This window comes from Syzygium oleosum, unplaced genomic scaffold (assembly GCF_021117445.2).
Source record: "Syzygium oleosum isolate NSW1041296 unplaced genomic scaffold, Sole_v2.1 Sole_v2.12, whole genome shotgun sequence".
NCBI lineage: Eukaryota > Viridiplantae > Streptophyta > Magnoliopsida > Myrtales > Myrtaceae > Syzygium > Syzygium oleosum.
The window spans coordinates 6326148-6333937 of NW_026607496.1; the positions used below are offsets into that span (position 1 = coordinate 6326148).

Consider the following 7790-nt stretch of genomic DNA (forward strand, 5'->3'; position numbering starts at 1 on the left):
CTGGTTAAACTAAGATTAATTGTTGCTAAGTTTCTCTAAAGTAGGGTTGCTTGGACCCATTAAGGAAAGAACCAAGTGATTTGCACATCATCTGCTCATTGCATAACCAAATAAAAAACAAAAAAAGAAAGAAAGGAAAACATGTTAATCGATGGTTGTGCGACTAAACAAGATTGTCTTGTCGGATGGTTGATTTCAGTAAAATGGGGCGATTATTGATGTCTCTAATTTCTCAGGATTCGAATTCAAAATCAAGTTTCTCAAGTAAGAAACCACATGAGGCTTTTCGGTGATTTGTTGCGATTACAAATTTTCTTCATCTTAAGTCGTTGGTATATAGATTTAGCACGAGCTAGAATGAAATGCATGTCTTGGCGGCAAACTCTTATTCCCGTTTCTCACATCCATCTGTCTCATGTCTAACGATCGTTTTAAAGCACTTGTCAACATCAAATCCCCACCTTCTCAAGGGACTGGGGCTGGGGACGTTTAGTTTCAAGTGTTGATTTCGATTCCCACGCTCTGCAGGAGACAAGGCAAAAGTCTGAGAGTAAGATGAGAGTTAGAATATGACAGACAAAAAAAAAACATGAAACCCGACACCGCGCATTTCCAGTAATTGCATGGTATACGGAGGAAAAGGGACCGCTGCATTTAAGATGTTTAGGCATATATAATAGTCGATAATGAAAATATTTTTCGTCGATCAATTATTTTAAGCAATACGGGGAGTTATTTTTAAGAAAATATTTTTCGAATTATCTATTTTTCGCAAAATAAATCGAACCTTTGAATGTAAATGAGGCGAGTGTTCAAGTGCGCGCATTGTTTACAAGAAATAATAAAACAGCATGTCCTCAAATTATAAAAAGCCAAAATAATAGTTTCGGGTGCACCCTGCACAGTGCACACCTTCTCATTGGGCGGGGCCCGGAATCTGATCGCATCTTGCGGAGGACGATGAATCTTGACCGACGGCTCCCGGTTTTAACCTACGAGCAGTGGAAATTTAACTGAATATAACCGCAGGCGGACCGGATGAACCGGTGACCGGTGGCGGAGGTTGCTCTGCCTCTATAAATGACAGCATCGGGACGTCGAGACCCGTTCATGTTTTGTTCAAAGACAAAGAATTCGCATTTGCTTTCTCTGTCTCTCTCTCCCTCTCGCCTTTGATAGGTGGAGGCTCTCTGCGTTTTAACGCTTCAAGAGCTGCGGAGGAACTTGTGATTCCGAGGCTGGAGCTCGAGTTTTTGAGCCCGAAACCATGGGATACTCGATGCTCGTGCTGACCGGGCGGCCGGCGAAGCGAAGGCCGACGAAGCGAAGAGCCGGGTTGCAGATGAAGCGAGCGGGGCGAGGTTCGTACCGAGGTAGCTAGGGAGATAGGCTTGGTGATTATATTGATTGAGGACACTGTTTTGTATCAGGAGTTTGTAATTTAGGGGAAAAAATTTCCAAGTTGTTTGACCCAGTAGCATGGGAACTGCTGCTTTACGACAGTTGCTACAGAGCTTGTGTCGCGATTCGCCCTGGACATACGCGGTGTTCTGGAAGATCAGGCGTCAAGTCCCTACGTAAGCCAATTCCTTACCCTGTGTTTATGTGATTGCAAGTAGTCTGATGGATGGTCCTTTGAATTTTGAGCATTTCAGTACTAGGCTAGAAATGAATGATCTGGTTTTTTATGCACTGTTCAATTTTGTCTTCCTGGATGATTGTTGATGGCATTTCTGGTAAAAATGGCCTTGATCTAGATGTTTAATGATGAAAGACGCGTTAACCATCTCTGGGTTTTGCTCATGTTCTGTCTGCCCCTGCCACGGGACTTGTCCCTTTTAATTGACATGAAGCAGGATCGGGTCACGATGGGTGTCATATGTCAGTGTGTCTAATGTTTGTCTCGATGGTCTCGGTCCAAAGCCTACACTTAATTCTGCAAATTACTTTCAAAGGAAAAACTTCCTGCCTTTTGACGACGTTCTGTACACAATTCATTTTCAGGGTTTTAACATGGGAAGATGGGTATTTTGACCATTCAAAGGCTAGAAGAAATATAGAGAATTGTTTAGATGAGTTATACTTCAACAGATCAGGCGAGCTGTTCTCTTTTGCCTATGAAAATGGCTTACAGAATGAAAGTGCAAGCCCTTTAGGAGTTGTGGAAACCGATATGTCATGTCTTCACTACTCACTGGGAGAAGGGTAATATTTCAGTCTTAACTTTCTGTGAATTTTCTCCTTCTCCATTTGTGTTTTGCATAATCCTTGTCAATTAGTTTTTTCAGGGCTTTAAGTGGTATTTTTAATAAAAAGTCTCTGTGTGTGGAATTTGAATACTTGTTCGCTGAAAATCCAGAAAAAGAATAATGATATGTGAGCAAAATATTTTGTGTTTAATTGGTTGAGAATAGACCTGCAGCACAAAATTTTCCTTAGTACATAATTGCAATAGCAGTGTCTTGATGTTATTCATTTTACATGCATTAGGCTTGTAGGCGAAGTGGCAGTCACAGGCAACTACTGTTGGCTTTCTTCTGATGATATTTTGGCTTCTCAGTCCAACTCTGAGATTCCTTTAGAGGTTAGTTGCAACGAGTTTTTTGTTCATTATATTAGCCAGTTGAAGACTTTGTACAGTTTATTCTGGATATATGGCAGCTCTAAATTACATTGTGTCTTTGCAGCTTCCTGAAGAATGGCTACCACAGTTTTTGGCCGGTGTGAAGGTAATAAATGCGTTGATTTTATTTTGATAACTATGCCAATATGATAGATATTATAACCAAGTATAGTAGGGTAGTTTTATTATGACGGTCCCAATACCATGTGTTTATAGGCATATGGATTTGCTGGCAACCATGTGCTTCAAGGAATGGTTGGAAAATGTGCAAGTTGATTTTCAAGTAAAAGTTACTTCATATGTTTACTTGTGGCTGTGCAGTAGTTTCTTTTATTAGTTACCCTACTGATCTTGCTTAATATGCTTGCGCAGACTATTCTCCTGTTACCTGTTCTTCCACACGGGGTCTTGCAACTAGGCTCCTTGGAAGTGGTCTGTCTTCATCCTCTTTCCTTCTATAATATACAAGTAAATAGCTGGAGGAATATAACTTGTCTCATATTCTATCCTGTTGACTTTAGGTTGCTGAAGACATAGCGATAGTTGCTGATCTCACGGGATTAGTCTCACTTCAACACGATTTTAGCCGTTCTCTAACTTCCACGATGAACCATGGCCTGCAGGATCATTCAATCCCATCCTGTTTTATAGATGATGTGGATGAGTCATTGAACATAACTGGCAACCTGGTTTTTAAAACAAAATCTGAAGGGTTATATAGCAATTTTGAGGTGAATTGCAGCATGCTAAATCTCGTACATGTTCGGCCTCTGTCAGAAATTCAAGAAGATGCATGGGAAAATCAGACTTGTGTCTTGGCAGCCAGTCCTTCCAAAGTGTCAACTCCCCCAATTGGACCTGCAAACCGGTCAGAAAGGATGGATTATGATGATTTTGGATTCTCTTGTGCAGAAGAAGAATTGCATGCCTTCAACAAATGTTACATTTCAGGCGGGTTAGGTGACTTTTATGATGGCATGGAGGACTACTTCACTGCTAGCGACTTTGTGAGCCTACCATTTGGAGACAATGATGTTGAGAATATCGAAAATGAAACCGTAGGCAACATGTCTAGCTTCTCCGTGAACTATGAGCTAGATGAAGCTCCTGGACCAACTTTCTTGTGGCAAAGTGAATTTCCAGTGGATTCGTTTTTTACAGATATGGATGTGCTTACAAGGTCTTGTTTGACTGAGAATCAATATTTTGTTGATGGCAATAAGCTGTTTGCTGGGGAATCTGGGAGATATCCTGCCAAAGATGAAGAGGAGTATCTCTTGGAATCTATTGTCAGTAACTCATATGATGGTCCTGATGGTAATTCACCAAATAAATCCAACATCACATCTTCAACCGTTCAACCGGAGCAACTTTTGACTTCTTTGAGAACAAAAAGGAAGTCTGAAGAAAGCTGCCTGAGTGGAGATTTTGCAAGCCGCATAACTCCAGCTGCATTCAGCTCTAGGAATATAGGTAAAGAAACTTCCAGCGATTCTTTAACTTCAGATAAAAGCACGCTGAGTACAGTCACTGAAAAAGAGCAGAGGAAGAGAAGATCCCCTCATGAACAGGCTAAGGGGCAGAAGAAGATGATCAGCGGTAGCAAAAGAAAGGGAAGACCAGGTGATAACCAGAGGATAAGACCAAGGGACAGACAGTTGATTCAGGACAGAGTGAAGGAACTTAGGGACCTTGTCCCAAATGGTGCAAAGGTCCGTACCATCTCGTAGTTGGTGCTTCCATGTCATTTTCCTGTCTTTGCTACCTATGCTCACTAATTACTTTTGTGTGATTTGTGATTTCAGTGTAGCATTGATGGCCTTCTAGATCGAACAATCAATCACATGCTGTTCTTAAGAGGCGCAACCAACCGGGCAGAGAAGTTGAAGAAGTGGGTGCCTCCAGAGGTATTTAACTCGTCCTATATTATTGCATCCATTCCTTCCCCCATTTTTATTGCAGGGACCCCATCTTTCACATACTGCAGAAGCATTACATTGCATAAGCTTGCAGAGACTATTTATTGGCTTTTGAATGATATAATGACCTAGGAAGATACTTGTCAATTCCCATCGAGTATAAAGTAAAGCATAACCAGATATTGTAGAGTATGAGTGTGTATTAACTGAAGCATCACACGCTTAATCCTGTTTATAGCGGTAAAATATACATTGTTAACTATTGTCAGCCCCATATTTGCCGGTTTCCTGGTTTTAGTTGGTTTACTGTGATTTCGTGAATGCAGAAGGTCGCCAAGGACAAGGTTACTTTTGAGAAGTACAGGAACTTGATAGACAATTAAAGTGAAAAAATGAATGCTATCAAGAAAACTTAAATAGCCTACTGGAGAGAGAGAGAGAGAGAGAGAGAGAGAGAGTAGGAGAGAAATTTTTTGTGGCTGCGCTGGGGAGTTTTTGGGGGGAGGGGGCGACTGCAAATTATTTGCAGTTGCAGTGAGCGATGCTTCAGCTGTGGGTCTCATGGCTGCAGAGGCCTTGGAGTAGGCGGATAGAGTGAGGTCTTGACATATCATCTGATCACATGCCGAGCATTGATATGATTTTGCAAGCATTTAACACATTGTCCTACATAAAAAGCTGTTGTTTACTCTTCTTTTTTATGGCTTGTAAAACAATAGACTGTGTTGTGCCATTAAATAACAATTTATGCGAGATACATGTTATGTGATACATTGTATCTCTTCATGTCCTTTCTTATGGTTTCCATAAAAAAGGACTGCTGAATGATGAGCTGAATAGAGATGCCACCACCAATCTGATTATTCTTATAGCATAGTTCTCAGTCATGGAGATTATAGTGATCGGCCTTGTGTAAAGAGATTGTTTGACTAAATGTTATAATGAAACTACTTATGCGTCAAATTCTGGCTTTCTTCGTTTCAGCTTTCCTTAATATATTTAGAATGTAACTGTGGTCTTTCCTTCCTTTGATGCATTTCTTCATTCTGTTTGTTCTCAATTGACTTTGTACAAGATTCTTAAATTTTTAAAAGAAATCCAAGTATTTTCTGATTGAATCACATGACTGGAATGCAGTCCAACTTAATGAACTTTTGGACTTTTTGTCTGCATTGTCGAGGACTTCCGATCTATTTTAAATGTACAGTTTGCCTAATTCACGATTGATTGTAATTAGTATCAGGGTCCTTTCCGCAGAGGAGATTGAGGAGCTGGGAGTGAAATTTCTACAGCCTATATATAAGTAAAACCTGTTAGACTAGACATATGCTACTTGACACATGTTAAGTATGATTTGCAAATGGTAACTAAATAGGTTTCAATACTAGACTTTGCATGTTAAGATGAAAGCTTCGCAGTACATGATCATTACCGTTCCTCAAAAGTTAAACACTCCAGCATAGACCTCTGGAGCTGTTTTAGCACGAGGACTTCAATAACTTCTGTGTGGCCGAGAATTGAAGTTTGAAAACCCTTTGTTCTTTTTTCGTACTATTAAATCGATAAGGTTACATTTAGAGCTTCCTGCTGATGGTTCTTCCACGAGAAACCTCAAAACAGATTGCTAATGAGCCTTTGTGACATCATCTTAAGAATATATACTTCTTCCGTTAATACTCAATAAGTTCATACATTGGATTGAAATGTAGTTGAATATTTGAAAGGAAGATTTTGGTATGATTTCTCTCTTTCTTTTGCGTTTCTTTTGATCAATGTCTGTGTGGTTTCTTTGAGGAACTCTGTGTAGCTGCAGCTGCAAGATACCTCGTGGTGGTGTCGTTAGTCCCTACTTATTGATTAGAATGAATAGGCAAGGCATCACATGCAGCCGACTTCATTAGTCCCTGCTTATTGATTAAAAGTAGTATCTGCACAACCGGATGGAAGTAGTATGCTCATGACAGTCTGAGGGCACCTAAAACAAATTTGGTTGAACACAACCCATGGATCCACTTGTTCTCTGTCCGACTCAGATGAGGATAAACTAGCAATGTAATCTTAAAAAAGATGTTTTGGTAGTTTTGCATAAACTCCTTGTTGATTTGCATCAAATTTACTAGACAATCTACATTTTACACAAAATGTTACGTGTTGACATTTTTCAATGGTTATGTCACACAGGAATCCGGACGGAGCAGATGGAGAGCACTTGAAATCGATGCTGATTCCCAGGGTGGAGCTAGTTGGGCTCTTGAATTAGGAGGTGAGCTTCAGGTATGCCCTATAGTGGTGGAAGACCTGGAATACCCAGGACTCATGCTTATTGAGGTTTGTACTTTTTCTTCATTGCTCATCAGCTTTCTCTCCTTATACGAGCGGGTTACACCTGGTTATAACTCCACAAATTCTTTCTTGTCGCAGATGCTATGCAACGATCAAGGGCTTTTTCTTGACATTGCTCGTGTGCTTCAACGCCTAGAATTGACCATCGTGAAGGGTGTTACAGAGAAAGATTCTGGCAATACCTGGGCCTGCTTCATTGTTGAGGTACTATATTATACTACTGATGCTGATGCAGAGATTCAATGAGATAATATCTGTGATTGTACTAAATCAATCTGTTTGTTTTTTTTTCTGGACCAGGCCTCAAAGGGTTTTCAGAGAATAGACATATTCTGGCCTTTGATGCAGCTTTTACAGCACCGAAGGAATTCCGTTCCGACATGACTTAATGGCTGTTGGGTTATCTATTCACTAACAAATAGTCTGTTTTGGTCTAGTGGTCGTAGGATGTCATTCTTGCAATGGGAGTTTCTTTTAGTGTTCCTGCGAGTTATTATCAAATGTTGATTAGAATCTAAATAGTGATATCGGGTGAATGGATGGTCTTGTATTGCTGCAGTGATCTGTTGCGTGGGTAATTAATTCTTCTTAATTCTCTTTCGAAAACATCCTGCTTAATTCTTATTCTTCACTCTAGATAAGGTTTGACCAAGTCTGGCTTGAATGCAGAGAAACATCATACTATTGAATTCAATCCGAGGAGACAGACATATGAAACGCAAGAGCATTCTTCTTGATCCAGACATCGCAATGAACTATCACAAAATCGGTTGTCATGGATATAGGATTTGTAAAATTTGACTTAAGCATTATAAAATTTCGTCTAATTTTCTCTCTCTCTCTCTCTCTCTCTCTCTCTTAAAGAACCTGTAGACTTTGCACAGAGTGCTGTCAATCGACTATGT

General features: G+C 40.2%; 1 protein-coding gene across 4 annotated transcripts; it reads left to right on the forward strand.

Annotated features, from left to right (window-relative positions):
* Positions 1-1126: 1126 nt before the first annotated feature.
* On the forward strand, positions 1127-7491 carry LOC115672180 (transcription factor bHLH155-like). 4 transcript variants are annotated; one of them, XM_030593954.2, is made up of 11 exons: positions 1127-1361; positions 1431-1577; positions 2005-2205; positions 2491-2584; positions 2688-2729; positions 2996-3055; positions 3145-4335; positions 4429-4530; positions 6724-6870; positions 6964-7089; positions 7186-7491. In XM_030593954.2, exons 2-11 carry the CDS (start codon positions 1480-1482, stop codon positions 7267-7269), a joined length of 2145 nt encoding a protein of 714 aa, XP_030449814.1. In that variant the 5' UTR covers positions 1127-1361; positions 1431-1479; the 3' UTR covers positions 7270-7491. The 4 variants fall into 4 exon arrangements, with proteins under 4 accessions (XP_030449814.1, XP_056172718.1, XP_030449815.1 ...); XM_056316743.1 differs by having other exon boundaries at positions 1127-1577; positions 3247-4335; XM_030593955.2 differs by lacking the exon at positions 2005-2205 and having other exon boundaries at positions 1127-1577.
* Positions 7492-7790: the final 299 nt, after the last annotated feature.